General features: G+C 47.1%; 1 protein-coding gene across 1 annotated transcript in view; it reads right to left on the bottom strand.

The window, feature by feature from the left end:
* Window positions 1-16374, bottom strand: part of MEGF9 (multiple EGF like domains 9) — an 88862-nt gene extending 72488 nt beyond the window's left edge. Inside the window, exon 1 of the mRNA XM_050927085.1 lies at window positions 15855-16374. Within this exon, the coding sequence (XP_050783042.1) occupies window positions 15855-16374 (520 nt within the window). The remainder of the gene's footprint in view (window positions 1-15854) is intronic.
* Window positions 16375-16639: the final 265 nt, after the last annotated feature.

The following is a 16639-nucleotide window of genomic DNA, read 5'->3' as shown; positions in this document are numbered from 1 at the left end:
GCTTGGTTTGCTAAAGCAGTAAAACAAGACCATACATTTAATAGCCAAGCAAAGATGTGGAGCAAAACTGGCATTGATTTAGTCAATTACTCGCGCAAGCTATTCCTATTTTGGAAGGACAGCTCCTAGTTTTCAGTCTACCCAGAAAGTCTCTCCTGTTTCCATGTCATCTATTCTGATGCAGAAATAAAAGACTCTGCCCCATTTTTCTCCTCTATATATAGCCACCTTTATGGTGTTTACACAACTAGGTCTGTATGTTGGGCAAAACAAACCAGTAAAGCTACCTTTTGTTTGTTTATGGTAGGAAAGGTAATAAATAGAGCTGACTGGAAAGGGGAATGTCTGATATTTCAACATTTGTTTTCATCCCAGATCAGAGCACAAAAATAAGTCAAATACTGAAACTTTTTGTGAAATAAGAAGTTTGAAAAAATTTTGTTTCAGAAACAATTTAGATTTTTCCAATGGAAAATTCCATCAAAATCTTTTCCCCACAGAAAATTCTGACTTTTCACAAATCCCCATTTTCCAATGGGAAAAATGCTTAGTTTCATTCAACCAGCCTTAATAATAATAAACAACAACAATACTTTGCACTCCCTAAAGCACCTTTCATGCAAGGATTTCAAAGAGCATGATTTCTTATTGGAATTACAGGAGCCCCAGTGGCTCCAACCAAGATGAGGGTCTCACTGTATTAGGCGTTGTACATGTACAGAGCACAAGGCAATCCCTGCTCTGCACCCATTACAATCTAGGCAAAGAATGGGAGAGAGGCAGTATTGTCATCGCCATTGTACAGATGGGAAAAGAGACGCAGAGTGACGACGGACTTGCCCAAAGCCATACTGGGAGTCTGTGGCAGAGTTGGGAATTGAATCCTGGTGTTCTGAACCCCAGCCCAGTGCCTTAACGGCAAGACCATCCCTCCTTCCTCCCTGTTCATTCAAACGTGACTTGACCATGCCTTAGAGTTCCCCACTACAGCACAAGTGTTGGGGGCAAATCTCTGTTGCAGTTCTCCTGAAGGTGCAGAATCTGCATGGTGGGATCTCCAAGTGACGATGGCAGGGGGAGAGTCGGGAGGAACCACAAAACACCTGTCCTCTCACAAAAGAGAATTCCCTATGGGATCGAACAGGCTGGCACTGGGACGTGGGCTAGGAGGTGAATCTGACCCAATATACCCAGTGAACCTATGGGTATGGAGCTCAGCAACTTACACAAAGGCTCCCATAACATCTATTATGGAACGGGGGCTGTCCCAGAGCCCGGAAGTCCCAATTCACAGCCTCACCAGTGTGCCGCCTTACTCTTTATTTGTGCCACCACTACTCCAAAGGACGCTAGTCGTGCTGCATCTCAGGTTGCAGAGGAAAAGCCGATTCCTTCAGGAAGCCACATCAGAACATTGCAGGGTGAGCAAAGCTGGCACATTTCACTTCACGTGAAACTACATAAAGGAAATGCCTTCTCACTCTATTTTCTCTTCAAGTGAACTGAAGGACATCTGCTTACTGCTTCCAGGAACTGGGAAACCTACACCCTTCCAGGCTAGAAGGGAATGGGGTCTGCTGGGCTCCTTCACAGGATCTAAGACTGTCCCGCCATTCAGGAACTCTGCCTCTAAACAACCGAGTTACTGTGAAAAGACCTGCTAAATCCTAGTCTACTTTCAATCAACAGTTCTGAAAGGGATTCCCCAACCTTTGGGTTGAGAATCAGATAAAGGCGGGGGTGGGGCATGTTGCACACTGCATTATAATAAAGGTCACAGGGAATGATTAAAAATAATCTGTTTTAAGAACAGCGAGCTCTTCTGACTCAGGCGGTGTCCTCGGACTGAGTCATTGCCTGACTCCAGAAAGCACAGTCGTCACTGAGATACTTCTTTATGGTATGATCAGAATTGTTTCCTTAGTACCCGCTAACCTTGTCTGTTAAACACTGGGCGACAGAAGACAGTAATTACTGTATATGCCCCGAATTAGACTCGTTTCTCTTTTTCACTAGGATGCTGCTGCTGCTGCAGTTGTCCTTTCAGAGTTAGGATTGCTGCTGGGGACGGGCAGAGCGGTACACACACACACAAAATCAGTGTCAAAGCAGCCTGTTATTTTTGTTTCCCACTCATCTTCTCCCCTCTCATCTTCACTGGTCTCACCCTTGTCTTGCCTTTTGTACAGTGGCCTGGCCTGAAACCTGGGTTCAAAGCTCTTCGGGTCAGAGACTGTTATTTCCTCTGGGTTTGCAACCAGGACTTAGGGGTTTCATGTAAGATGGGAGAAAATCCTACCTCCTATTGCAGAACACTTTGGGAGAAAACTCTGCTGTGATTTTCCACTGCTGTAGACTCTGTTGCAACTGGGGAGTGATCAAGCACTAAGGTTTTAGTTATCAGAAAGGAAAGACAAGATAGGCCCTAACCCCTGGCCTGAAACCTGGGTTCAAAGCTCTTCGGGTCAGAGACTGTTATTTCCTCTGGGTTTGTACAGCACCTAGCACAATGGAGCTTTCACTTGGTTGAGACCTCTAGGGGTACATCCAGACTACCCGCCGAATCAGCAAGTAGCGATCGACTGGGGATCGATATATTGCGTCTCGTCTAGACGCAATATATTGATCCCCGAACGCGCTCCCGTCAACTCTGGAACTCCACCAGGGCGAGCAGTGGAAGCGGAGTCGACAGCGGAGCTGCGGCAGTCCATCGCGCACCGTGAAGACAGGAGGTAAGTCAAAATAAGATATGTCAACTTCAGCTACGCTATTCCCGTAGCTGAAGTTGCGTATCTTACATCGACAACCCTACCCCCCACCCCCAGTGTAGACCAGGCCTTAGTGCCACCACAGTACAAGAGTTAGAGGCCCAACAACACAGAGCTGTCATAGAGCAGCTTTCGTGGGCTCCCAGGAATAGAAAGAGTTCACGGTGGAGAACATACACTGCAGGTACACATCTGCCACTTCATCTTTCCTGTCTATTTTACTCTGGTTTGCCCTCCTCCGGAAGGGACTGAGTGGGCACAGGCCCCCCATCACACTTCCCACAGACAGAACAATCCTTACTAGCATGGATTAGGGAGGCAGTGGAAGAGCCACTACTGTGGCATTTAAACCTAGATGCAGAAAAACACCCTGCAGGAAATAATCAGCACTAGGAAGAGAATGGATTAGAGGACCTGACAGGTTGTTTTCACATCTCTATCTTGCATGAGCCTCCAACTAGATGCTCTAAATTCACGGGCTGTGTAATGCAGTCAATGAATTCTCCATTTTTACCAATAAAACATGAATGCACCGTGACAACGTAAGTGACCCTTAAAAGAAAGGATCTATGGGAACTGAAATAGTACAAGAGGAGGCTATTAAAAAAAAACAAATATGATCCATTTCAACATGCTTTTCATAAGCAACTTAAAGAACCCAGTTTGACAATATAATCATTCAGCACAGATCACACAGTAAAGCTAGTACATTAAAAATACACATGGCATTAATCAGCTGCCCAGAAATACGTCATCATTTCCATAAATAATACAGGATCAAAGCAATCTTAGCTGCATTATCAGTTAATATAGGCAGCCATTCAGTCAAAATACAGTGTAAAGCAGCCTGAAAACTAGTGCAATACAATTTGTAGGAAAAGGAATTAAGCAGATTCAGTTGAAAGCATGCTGCAAGCATGACCAGTTACGCAGGTAAAGCTTATATGCAGCCTACTGATTACACAGAGAAGATGCAGCATAAAGCAAGAAATAAGAGATTAACACAGATTTTTTTATATATTATACACACACACACAAGTTTAAAGCTTGTGAAATGTCAAATTAGCCACATTTACAACTGATTTTGCAGTAACTGCCATGAAGAGCTGGGAAGCCAGGTTGAGGTGGGAGGAATATACTCCCCCTCAAAGAACAAATGTGCTTATGTGTTCACATTTCCTCTCATTTCAAAATGTAGCTACATCCCTGGTTGTGGCTTGAATAGCAGCAGCTGCAGGTCCAGAATGTGTCACCAGCCCTAGCTGAATCAATATGGACAAGTATGGGGGAAATCCAACCAACTTTCCAGATGCTCGCTAATTAATTAAGCCTGGCAACCCTGCTGGGAGGTAGACAAGTATTATACCCATTTTATGAACAACACTAATAAGGCATGGAGAAATTAAGAGCACAGGTTTGTTCTCATTACACTCAATGGCAAAACTCCCAAGGACTTCAAATGTGTAGAGTGGCTGGCCCGAATTAACTTGTACAGGTGACAGGGCAAGAGAACAGCTGCGATTCATCTGCACCTGCTCATGGCACATACATCCAACAGCCAGACATGGGAACTACACAGGGAGGGCTCTGAGCTTCTACAGCTAATTCTTTCCCAGGTGTCTGACTGGTGGGTCCTGCCCATATGTTCAGGGTCTAACTGATCACCGTATTTGGAGTCGGGGAGGAATTGATTGATCAAGACCATGGGGGTTTGTTTTTAAACTTTCTCTGCATTGTGGGACAGGAGTCAGTTGCTGGTTTGAACTAGAGTAAATGATGGATTCTCTGTAACTTGAAGTCTTTACATGAAGATTTGAGGACTTCAGTGACTCAGTCAGAGATTAGGGATCTATTACAGGAGAGGATGGATGAAGTTCTGTGGCCTGAGATGTGCAGGAGGTCAGACTAGATGATCACAATGGCCTCATCTGGCCTTAATGTCTCTGAGCAGCAGAACTGAAAATATGACCCCCGCATCCTGACTCCCAGTTTTTAGCCTGCTCTGTCCTAGACCCACATTCTCCCCTGTCCTTTTATGGCCTTCAAGTACTGCAGCATCTAAGCACCTCATTTGTAATGTATTCACCTTCACAACAGCACTAAGAAGTAGGGGAAGTGCTATTGTCCCCATTTCACAGATGAGGAACTGAGGCACGGAGAGGCTAAGTGACTTGCCCAAGTTCACACAGGTCACCTGTGGTACAGCAAGGAGCTGAACACAGGTCTCACCATTCCCAGATTACAGCCCTAACCACTGGGCCAGGCTTCCTCCTTTTTCTAGATAGGGAGGCACTGGCACTGTTGTTCCCGTGGCAGAAAGGAAGGCTGATGGAATGCTGGGTGACACACCCCAAAAGCAGCGCTTGAGGGCATTCAGACATACCCTGAGAGAGGGTTCTCATTTAGTCAGCATGAAAGAGGGCTACAAACAGCTCAGGAACTCTGAAGAGAGAAACACAATAGTTCAGTTTTTCACTGAAAGGCAACAGAACCATTCGCTGTCCAGTTTTTAAAAGGCACGTATAGCAACGAGTACTAGCAAATACCCAAGACTGTCATGGCTGGCTGCTCTTCTGTGGGCTTATTTATATGGACAAGGGGTTAATGAATCCAAAATGCTAGCTGATCATCATGGCAAATCTTACAGCGTAGACCTGAACCTTACAGGAAGGGGCAGTGTTTCAGAAGTTTTTCAGGAAAAAGCTCTAGTCTCTCATGCTTAAACTCTGACTTGGTTACATTTATGGGCAAATTTTACTTCAAATACCGGGCATTCAGCATATGTCCACTCTGACTGGAATGGGATCAAACTCAGACTTGGTGTAAGCCGATGCAGCTCCGAGGTCGCTGCCACTTACACCTGCTCTGAAACAGGACACATGCGTGCATGGAGCAGAGAGTACAAATTCGGGAGCCAGCCCTGCAGTCCTCAAGGAGAAGCATCCTGTTGATCTCACTTGCTCTGCTCTTCTGTACAAGGGCCATGGAAGTCATCCTCTACCCCTATTCTGCAATTCTACACGTGCTGCCAACTCTCAGTGGAATTAATAGAACAGCCTAAAGAGCATCAACCAGGAAAGGAATTCAGTCATTAAACAATGGGCTGGCTTTGTTAAGATCAAACATTCCTAAGCAGATTAGTGCTATGTCATCATGTTTAGATGGTCTGTTCTCTGCAGTCAGTGATGTACGTTCCAGAAAAACCCCTCAACCAAGCATCACTCTTCTGTTCGATGAAAACAACTGCTGAGAGCCAGACTGTCACACACCTAATTCAACCTTACAAGGCCCCTACTATTCTCCCACTGGGTCCTGCTCAAACCATGACACAGGCTGTGGGGAGGACAGGTGAGACTACTCTTCTGAACTCCTCGCTGTGAGGGGGAGGAGCTCTGGCCAGGAGCAGAGAGGGCTCGCATGTTGTTTCCAAGAAGGCAGTGAAGTAACTCACTTCTCCAGTGGGCAGGAGCAGGGGTGGACCTCAGGTTCTGAATCCTAATAGGTCATCTGGTCCATTCAGGAGGTGGTGCAGCTACTCACCACTCGTGTAGGCAGAGTACATGGCAAGGTTCCAATCGAGCCTTTCGGTAGCAGATAGATAAATCTGTATCTTGGGGCCAGATTCTGTCCCCCTCCCATACATATTCATGCTGATCAATGCCTTATTATACAAGGAGCCCTGTCGATTTCAATGGCTGCTCAGCGTGACCTGAGGGGGCAGAATCTATGGGCAACCAGAGCTCTGAAGTTAATCAGAGCCTTTGCAGGAACCTCATTTGTAACAGCTAAACAAAGTCTCTGCTGCAATCTAATTTATGTAAGGCGATTCAGTCCCTGTAAGCTGTTTTTTAAAATACGTTTTTAATGGAGGAAAGCAGAAACAACAATCCCTTCCCCCAGCCACACATTCCCAAGAGAAACCTCAAGTCCTCGCAGCTAGCATGGAAATGAGTTTATTTCTATTGATAAAAGACATATCTTCAGAATAGCAACATTCCGCTCCCTCTTGAGAGCTTGGCCAATCAGATCAGATCTGTGGAAGCATTTCCTGTCTGCCAAATGGCATGAAGATTTCAATTTTATAAGCAGCAGAATGAATTACCTGTGTGTTTGGAGTCCAGGGGCCTAACTCAAACCCCACTAAAATCTTTCCATTAACTTCAATGGGCTTTGGATCAGGCCCTTGGGTGCAGCGCTGCAACTTGCTTCATACGACAAAGAGGGGAAGGAGGAGGTGGATGGGAAGTGGTACTGGAATAATGCAGTCTTTGGCCTATCCCACAGGACAGCAGGCACTGCCAGGCTGGTGCAGGGCAGGGGAAGTGTAACCTGCTACTATAACTAGCAACAGCGGATTACTTACTTTCCCTCAAGAGCAAGGAAGGGTGGAAGCAGAGACAGTACTCTGCCTTTCAGAGTCATGACCCTTTCCTCGGTCTGCCACGGCTACGTTCCACCCCTTAGTCACATTTCCGGGGTAAGTCAGTCTCACCTTTGAGGAACTGACCTCTGTGGCTGCTCTTTCCTTACAGGGAAGAGAAAAGAGGTTGGTGGCAGTTTTAAGGCAGACTGAGCTCTCTTTCCAGCTAAGGTATTTCAGTTCCAACTGCACCGAGATTCAGATTTCAAATGCCAAAATAGCAAAGGCCTGACCCTGTCCCTCTTACATCTCTGAAACTCCCATTTGGATCTTGGAGTGTGCTGTAGACCACCATCCTCAAGCATGCCCCCTTGTGGCACACCGTGGCTTTGGAGGCCAGCTGCCCTCCCTCCCTCCTTCTCGTGGTCTTTCAATGATTTACTCAGACCTAGGAACTGAGAACAAGATGCCTCCTTTGCAGGGTCTGATTTATTTGCTCTTTTTCCAGCGGACAAAGAAACCCCCTCAGCCTCTCAGGTCCAACCCTTAAGCCAGGAGTCCCCTAGTTCTCCTCCCAGACGCCAGCTCTAGGCCCTATTAGCTTTTCTCCACCTACCCCCTTTTATTCACACCTGTCACCTGTCCGGCTTGAAAAGGTTCACAGTCCTTCTCCTGCCAAGAGCTCAATGAACTCCTTTCTCTAGAAGCATCTCACTACAACTGACCCCGATGGTCTTTTATGGTGATAGTAATTCAATTAACTGCCTGGATGGGCTTCTTCACAGTGCTGTTGTAGCCAAGTTGCTCCCAGACAAGGTGGGTGAGGGATGTCTAAGTAAACCCTAGTCTGAGTACACAGCAAACATCTTTATTGGGGACCCCACTGCCAAGTAATGGAGAAGTTGGGGAGATTGCCAAGAACAAAAGGCCAGCCCAGAGGTACAGGGACTCCATGTGAATGGCTCTAGCCTGCTGTGAACCACAAGGATCCATGCAGAACCAGGACTTAGGGGTTTCATGTAAGATGGGAGAAAATCCTACCTCCTATTGCAGAACACTTTGGGAGAAAACTCTGCTGTGATTTTCCACTGCTGTAGACTCTGTTGCAACTGGGGAGTGATCAAGCACTAAGGTTTTAGTTATCAGAAAGGAAAGACAAGATAGGCCCTAACCCCTGGCCTGAAACCTGGGTTCAATTCCCTGTACCGCCACAGGCTTCCTGTGTGACCTGGAGCAAGTCACTTCATCTCTCCGTGGCTCATTTCCCCATCTGCTCAATGAGAATAACAGCACTGCCATTCCTCACAGGGGAGTCGTGTGGATAAATAAATTCAAAGATTCTGAGGTGCTCACACACTGCAATGATGGAGCCAGATAAGTACCTTAAGTAGACAAATCAGGATGTTCTCTAATTCAGCATTGCTAACTCTTGCGATTTGATACTGAGCATTGTTTGGGGTTTTACTTCCAGTCCCAGCTTCTGGAGTCATGTGATTATGTGAGACTCAGTTTTCATTAAAAAAATTACAAATTTCTAACCCTCTTCATTGCTGAGAAAGTTTGAAAATGTGATCCCTAAAGGCTCAAGAACAAGCAAGCAAGTAAAAAGACCCACAATTTATTGTTTTAAAATCTCATATTTTTCTGTCCTCATTCATGATTTTTTTTAAAAGCTTGTGGTTGGCACTGCTGGTAGTTTGATGCATATGTGAGTTTGACATGGCTCTGAGACCACAGCACACCCTCTCCATGGAAGCAACGAGTACAGGGTTGTTCTGTTTCCTGCTGAAGGCAGCAGGATTTTATTTATTTATTCATTCAAACTCACAATAGGAGGGTCATGATTTATAACAAACACCCTCACTCCTCTGGCCCCTCCTAGGATGGTTTCTACGTAGCACGATCATTTCTTATATCCCAGCCTTCACAGCTGTAATTCAATTCCTGTTTCTTAAAAAAAAAAAAATCCTGGTGATGTCTCCTTCAAACCCTGACATCTCGGCAGCCACATTGAACTTCAAATCCCGAGCTTACAAATGATACCAAGCGTAAGCTGCATTTCCAGGTGCTCAGCAAGAGGACAGGCCTGTGCCGGCTTGCAGCAGCTTCCCATAGGTCGTTCTATACATATGTCTAAGATAAGGCAGGCAACATCAGGCTCCTCCTGGATTGCTTTCAGCTGAGTTGTCTCCCAGCACCAGAAAGATCCAAATATCCATGGATTGGGAGCCTTTCCTGCTTGGATAGTCATACATTTTAAGGCCAGAAGGGGCCACTATGATCATCCAGTCCAGTGGTCTTCAACCTTTTTCGTCCAGCGCCACCAAGGACGGTGGCTGACGGACGAGCATTCGCCGAAATGCCATCGAGAAGCGGCAACATCAATAGGCGTCGCCGCCAAAATGCCAAGAAGCAGCATCATCCAGAGGTGTTGCCGCCGAAATGCTGCTGATTTTTGATGGCATGTTGGCGGAGACGCCTCTGGATGACACCGCTTGTTGGCAACATTTCAGCGGATGCTCGTCCACCAGACAGTACGTGGGCGCACATAGATGCCATGGCACCCACGGGCACCATGTTGGGGACCACTGCTCTAGTGTGATCTCCTGCATGACACAGGTCACAGAACCTCACCCAGTAATTCCTGCATTATGTCTTCTAATGCACCCAAAAGGGACCACTGTGAAGCCCTACCGAACTGCCATGCCATATTGAGATACACCAACCCTCAGCAGCAGTGGCAAGAGGAAGATCATGGCACTCATCCAGTGGTGAAAATCCAGGGAAGAGAGCAGCAACTATGTGAGCAGCCAAGAGAAAGAGCAGCCTCAATCAGATGGAGGAAGAAAGGAAAGCAAAGAGTGTTGGGGAATATGCTGTCCAGGTCTCAAGTTTCCATGCTAGCCTGTATTTGAATAAAAAGACCTCAAAATTGTTTCTCTTTCCCCATGAAAAGCAGCCAACAGCTGCCTGCTTTTCAGGTACTTGGAAAGCAACTGATCCTCAGTCCTTTATCAAAGATAGGCCCAAATCCAAATGTCACGTGAGAACCTCACAAACAGCCCTCAGTATTATTGCCTTAAGGTAACACCTGCTATGCATTCAGCGCTTCCTATGTGCTCAAGGAGAAGCTAAGGAAAGACAAACAGACAGAGCACAGAGGAAAGGACATTGTAACAACAGGAAAATGACATGCAAGTCGGCTCAATTCACTGTAGGCACTGCAGCAGAAGTGGGTCTTTAAGAGGGATTTAAATGTAGGTAGGGAGACACGGATCAGCTGGGAGGAGGGCATTCAGTGTCAAGGAGAGGGGTCTGTGGAAAAAGGAACAGAAGCGATTGTGTGAGAAGCTGATAAATACGTAGGCAAAGGCGGTGGAGAGGTTGTGGAGCCCAAACGAAGCTTGACAAAGGAAGATGAATAAGTAGGGGCAAAGGAGCTACGTAGCGCTTTGGTGACAAGGGGTTAAATTTTCTAAATGTAGCTAAGTGCCTTAGCAGGATACATCCCAGTGGCATTAAGGAGCTTTGAAAATTTGATGCAAGAAGCTTAAGTCTGATGCAATACTAGGTGGGATTCTATAAAATACTGGGACTGTTCAGCTGGATCCAATCTCTTTCCTTACAATGCTGCTTTTTGTGTTAGCCCAGATTTATAAAGTGCTGTGCATGTTAAAATATTACATGGTACCACCCCCCTGTGAGGTGGGCAAGTATTATTATCCCTCATCTACCGATGGGGAAACTAAGACACAGGTTCATGTAACTTGTCTGAGGTCACAAAGGGAGCCTATGGCTGAGTTGGGGATTTAGACCTGAGCTGTTCCTGGTTCCCAGCCCCATACGTATCCCACCCTGCCTTCCCCTTTATATACTGTACACTGCACAACTCCCCGCAGCACAAATCTCAAGGACACAGCCAATGGCAAACTACAGGCAGGGACCCAATCGGGGACATGAGGTGTCTGGATGAGTAAGGAAACAGTGCTGCAAATGCCCTCAATGGCCCCACTCCCAAAACATCTCTTGTTTACAAGTCAGCTGATTGGAAGTACTGTACTCCTTCCAGGATTTTATATCCCTCCATGGGATTTGTCTTAGTCTCTTGTTTGTGAGCAAAGTCTATTAGCTAATCTTTCTTTCTCACACAGACACAATCAATCTGGCTGCTTTCAGCTGCACCTTTTCAGTGTGGATAGACTATTCCTAGTAACAAAGCAGCAGATACAGCAGTACTCTAAATGTGGTTACACAGGTCACTTACTGTCCGTGTATCTTGCTTTTCCTGATACCCCACATTTCAATATACCAAGATCTGCTTTGTTTATGCAAATAATGCTGCGTATCCACAACCACTTCAGGTACCTTTCACAATCAGTGCTCAGAACAAGGATTTTTTTTTTCCGCACACCCAAAATGTACATGTTGCAAAATTCAGATTTGGTACCAGATTCTGAACACTCAAAATTTTGGTGGTACTGAGCTAGAGATCTGGTTCAAACCATTGCAAAAGCGAAGGTAGTTTCTGAAATCTGGATCTTGGTTCAGATTTCAAATAACCTCAAAATTCCAGAGATGTCTGGATGCAGGATTTTGGACTGAGGTGTAGGTAGCAATGCATCTATTTTCTGTGTAGCAAACCACTTTCCATTTAATAGGTCTATCTGCCTGTCCATCTTCTGGGGTTGGGCCCGAGGCTCTGGAAAGGAATCAGGATGGAGGGATTTATTCTAATGCCCATTGATTTGAATGGTAGTCGTGTGGTTAAAACCACACATGACTGTTTGAAAATGAATCTCTGTCCCTACAGGAGTCCCAGTGACACCTCATAACTGGAACGGGACTAACAATATATGGATTAACTAGGGTACACGCTGATATCAGGCTGTGCCTATCACGTATACCAACTTCGCAAGTCGAACAGGCTTTTCTATATGAAATCATGTATATGCCTCTGATTAAAATGAACTATACTGGCGCACACAAAAAAAAAAAAAAGAGAGACATTTTATATTGCTGCTCTCTTGGTTCATGTATTCCGGACTCGGTGGCCTAAACCCATTACATCTGTTACTGTACAGTAAACCCTCCACGAATCAAACTCAACTGCCTTTACTAACAACCAACATGCAAGAGTGAGCACAGCCTGTCCACGGAGGTGTTCCTACGGTGCCCATCATTGCGTTATAAAAGGCACCAAAGATGAATAATGCAGAGATCAACTGGCTGTAGCTATTAATAATAATTAGCATTTACCAACATCTAAGAGCTTCACAAGCATTATTAACAAATTGTCTTTCCATCCCTGAGGTAGGTAGGGGAAGTATTGCTGTTCCCATTTTATAGATGAGGAAATTGAAGCACAGAGAGGAACTTGCCCCAGGGCAGGGAGAGGAGGTCAGAGGCAGCACTGGGATTAGACTCAAGAATCCCTGACTCCCAGTCCTCAACTGAAACCACCCATCCCAGCAAACATGCAAGAATCACACATGGAACATGAAAGAATCATGCACAGAACATGGAAGAGTGAGGATCCTCATTGAATTTTGAGCCTTCCTTCATGTCTTGCATCACCTATGCACGATACTTGTACTTTTGCCTATATGGAAACTGAACAGGGCTGCTCACTGTCTCAATAAAGCATAAAATCAAGAGGCCCTGATTCTCTTGGCCTTAAAGTGAGGTTTTTGGACATCTTTCCAAGATACTGCTGCTAGCAGTAGTCCTTTTGGAGGCTGTGTAATAGAGGAGCAGTACTTTCTGATGCTGCATTACCTGTTTTGGAGGTGATACACGACAGTACTTCTAGGCATGACCATAAACATTTTTGGGTGGTGGCTATAGTGGCTGCTCCTAATATAAGTCATCTTCTCTCCTAACAGATTTCAATCAGTTAGCAGAGAAACACTACGCATAAAACCAGTTGGACATTATTTACTTTATATGACTCAGCAACCTGTCTATTCACTCTCGATACTTCAGGCCCTCACGTTCAACCTACACATTCTGGAAACTGCAACTCACTCAATTAGTTTGTTGACAGAGCAGGTGAAGTTTAATCATTGTACAACTGAGACGGTGCTTTTGCTCTGAGAAAATACAACCCTCTCCTAGTGTTATGTATCATTTCCAACCTTAAACCAACCTGTATCTTTCACAAGGAAAGAAAGACACAAAACCCAACAGAAACAGAAGGGAAGTGGCGGTGTGAAAGGGGCAGAATCCAAGTTTCCCACAAACTACATTTCTAGCCACGTAAGAAAAGTTGACTAAAATCATCTGCTCAGGACATTGACTGCTGAAGTGGTAAGAAACAGCAGCAAAATACCACCCTGTTTCAGATCATTGTCCGGAATTTGACATAGTTTCTTCAAAAAATCTTCAACATTGAGGCTATTATGTGTCCGTCTAAATAGTCTTCATTTCTAAAATTATAGGGACAAATTCTCTGCTGGAGTAAATGGGAACAGCTGTATTGACTTCAATGGAGTTTTGTTTACTTTCATTAGAAGAAAGCTGAGTTTCCAACACAGGTGGATGAAAACATGAAAGCTCTGGAGAGGAGTGTATGGTCCACCTTGCTAATTCTCCATATCATTTCAAATCTGAGCTGAAAACAGCTTTTCTCCCTGGCCTCTGCTGCTTCGTATCTCACACTATCCCATAATGGCTCTCTAAGGCATTTGGGAGATATGGATGTATGGAAGAGCCAAGACAAAAATAAGGATCAGATATTCAACTGGTATAACTGGGTACAGCTCCACTGAATTCAATGGAAGCAGAATCAGCCCTAGACCTGATTATGACTATGTTGTGATACTTCCCAGAACGGAAAAAAGCTGAAGGCCTTTTTTACTCACAAGAAAATTAGGCATTGCACTTGCCCAGGCTCCCTCACAAAGTCTCAGCAAATACTCACTATTTGCATATCCTTTTCCCTCCTCCCCAGCATACAGAATTTAGACAGCATCCACATAAACACAAGTACCACGAATCCCAGTCTACATGAATTTCCTGTCACTGGCATGTGGACATGGGCATAGAATCTCTTACTCTTGGGACTCAATTTGCCTTTCAGGTGCTGGCCAGGGAGCACAATGCCTTACAGTGGGCACGCACTGGTTACTACATCTCTAAAAGTGTAGTGTGGTCTCCTCTTGAACCTTCCCAGTTCTGCTGGCTAGCGTGGAAGGAGGATCATGCCCTCCTCCACATTCCTCCCTGCCCCTTTAAGGGTGCTGCTGCTCTAGCCAGGAGCTATTCTTGCACCCAGCATCTTTTCCTGGGCGCTTGCACAATTAACTCAAGATGGAGGGGAAGGTGTCTTGTGCCCTCCCCATCCCTTGCACACTCAAGGATCCATTATCATCTTCTGTACTTGTGATTATACCAAAGACACCTCTTCCATGTATTCTCCTACATGCAGCCCAGGTTGCCCTCCCCCCTATATAGACAGATAGATAGATATACAGGTGTGTCATGGGTGTTGTATAGATTTCACCCCATCTCCCATTATGGCTGACATGCTCCCTTTATCAACACAGTATGAATCCAACCCTGCTCCCTTTGAAGCCAATGGGAGTTTTGTCTTCAAGTTCAAAGGGAGCAGAATTGGAGCCCAGTGCATCTTTGTTTGCACGATTTGTTCTGGAAACCATTGCTTGAAGGCACCACAAACAATTATCCCCCTCCTCTCCACGTACAAGTTAGAATACAAAAGGCTCTAAAAATAAGTTTCTTTTAACTGAAACTCCTCCTTGTGGCTCCCTGGCCAATAGAAAAATCTAATCTTTGCTTGTACAAGCATTACTTAATATAGGGGCATGGAACCTGCTTCTATTTAATCCAATTTCTAAATTCCCATTGACCTCAATGAGAGCAGGATCAACCCCATAGTAAGGGCTAGTATGTGTACATAACAAAAGTCCACATTTATTTTCTCAGCCTCACATCCATTTATAAAAACCAGCGGTGAAATACTGGGTATATTCCAGCTCAATTAAACTCCATTTTTTGTATCTGCATGAGCAGTGTTGCCAAAGTGTAACAAAAAGGTAAAAACAGCAACTGTCTGTTAAGATAGATACCAGACATCAGGCATCTGCCTGGAATAAGGCTTCACACTCCTGTCTAGGGTTTTATCCTGTGTTCATTTGTGGTTACTGTCCATATGTCATCAACACAGACGTGCAGGAGAAATAGCAGTGACTGAAAAGCAAAAAGCCTCCACCCTCTGTTAATGTGCAACTGATCAGGTTTACACCTGCCCCTTGCTTATTTTTAAACAAAACTTTATTTGGTCTGATCCTGAAAATCCCACTGCAGGGTCTTCTATTTTAAATGCCATAAATGACCCAAATATACCACCAGAAGAGAAAAGCACAGAGGTGAGAAAACCAGAGGAATTAAAAAAGAAAATGACCCTTTGCTGACCACTGACCATCGGATTGTTGCCAACGATTTCTTGGTGGGTAAGTGGGGAGAGGAAAGTGGAAGCACATTTTTCTCATGGCTTGTCTGTATCTGCCACCATCAGCAGAAATTGCCATCGTCGCCAGCAGCTGGGGAGAGGGAGGGACAGGGGCTGTTTCCCTTTGGTGCTGCTAGAGCCTCGGGCATCACTGCGCACCTTGAGCATCTTCCTCATCGCCCCTTTCCCGTTTAAACCTGCGGGTCCCTTGACTGTCACCCGGCAGGGAAAGAGGCAGGGCGGGGAGGGGACTCACCTTTGCTGCTGCTGCCGCCGGCGGCCACGTCCTCCTCCTCCCCGGCAGGTGGGGAAGGGGCTGCAGCGGGGAGGCCGGTGCTGGTGCCGCCGGGGCGCGGGGCCCATTGGCTGGGCAGGGGAGACCCCGCCGCGGCTGGGGAGGCTGCGGTGCCGGGGCTGGGCTCAGCTCCCGGCGGCGCTGGGCTCGCCCCGTCCGGCTCCCCCGCGGCGGCGCTGGGCTCAGCTCCGGGCGGCGCTGGGCTCGCCCCGTCCGGCTCCCCCGCGGCGGCGCTGGGCTGGGGGCTCCCGGGGCGCGGCAGCGCGGGGGCGAAGGTGGGCAGGGGAGCGGGGACCTCGGGGCTGAGCTCGTTCCCCTCCGCCGCGCCGGGGGCAGGGCGAGTGGCCGGCAGCGCCGCTCCGGGCTCCCCGCCGGGGGCCGGGCTGGATCCCCGCTCGGGCTCCGGGGGCAGCGAGCCGGCGGCCAGCGCGGCCACCAGCCAGAGCAGGGCGAGCCGCGCCGGGCTCCGCGGGACCCTCATGGCGCCGCGCAGCGCTCCCCCATCCGCTCCGCCGCGCCGCCGCCCCCGTGCGATGAGCGCTGCCCGGCCGCCGGCCGCCACACCATCCCTCAGCCGCTCGCAGTGACAGCCGGCCGCGAGCCCTTCCTGCCCCCGCCCCTCGCGCCTCGCGCCGGCCGGGCCGCCGCAGCCAATCGCGAGCCAGCGCCGGCCCCGTGACGGCGGGCGGGGCTCCACTTCGGGCGCCGCCCAGCCAATAGCCGGCGAGTGGGTGGGCGGGGCCGTT

Source organism: Gopherus flavomarginatus, chromosome 17, assembly GCF_025201925.1.
Source record: "Gopherus flavomarginatus isolate rGopFla2 chromosome 17, rGopFla2.mat.asm, whole genome shotgun sequence".
NCBI classification, from domain to species: Eukaryota; Metazoa; Chordata; order Testudines; family Testudinidae; genus Gopherus; species Gopherus flavomarginatus.
The sequence above is the reverse complement of the archived record's forward strand: the minus strand, read 5'-3'. Positions and strand labels throughout refer to the sequence as shown.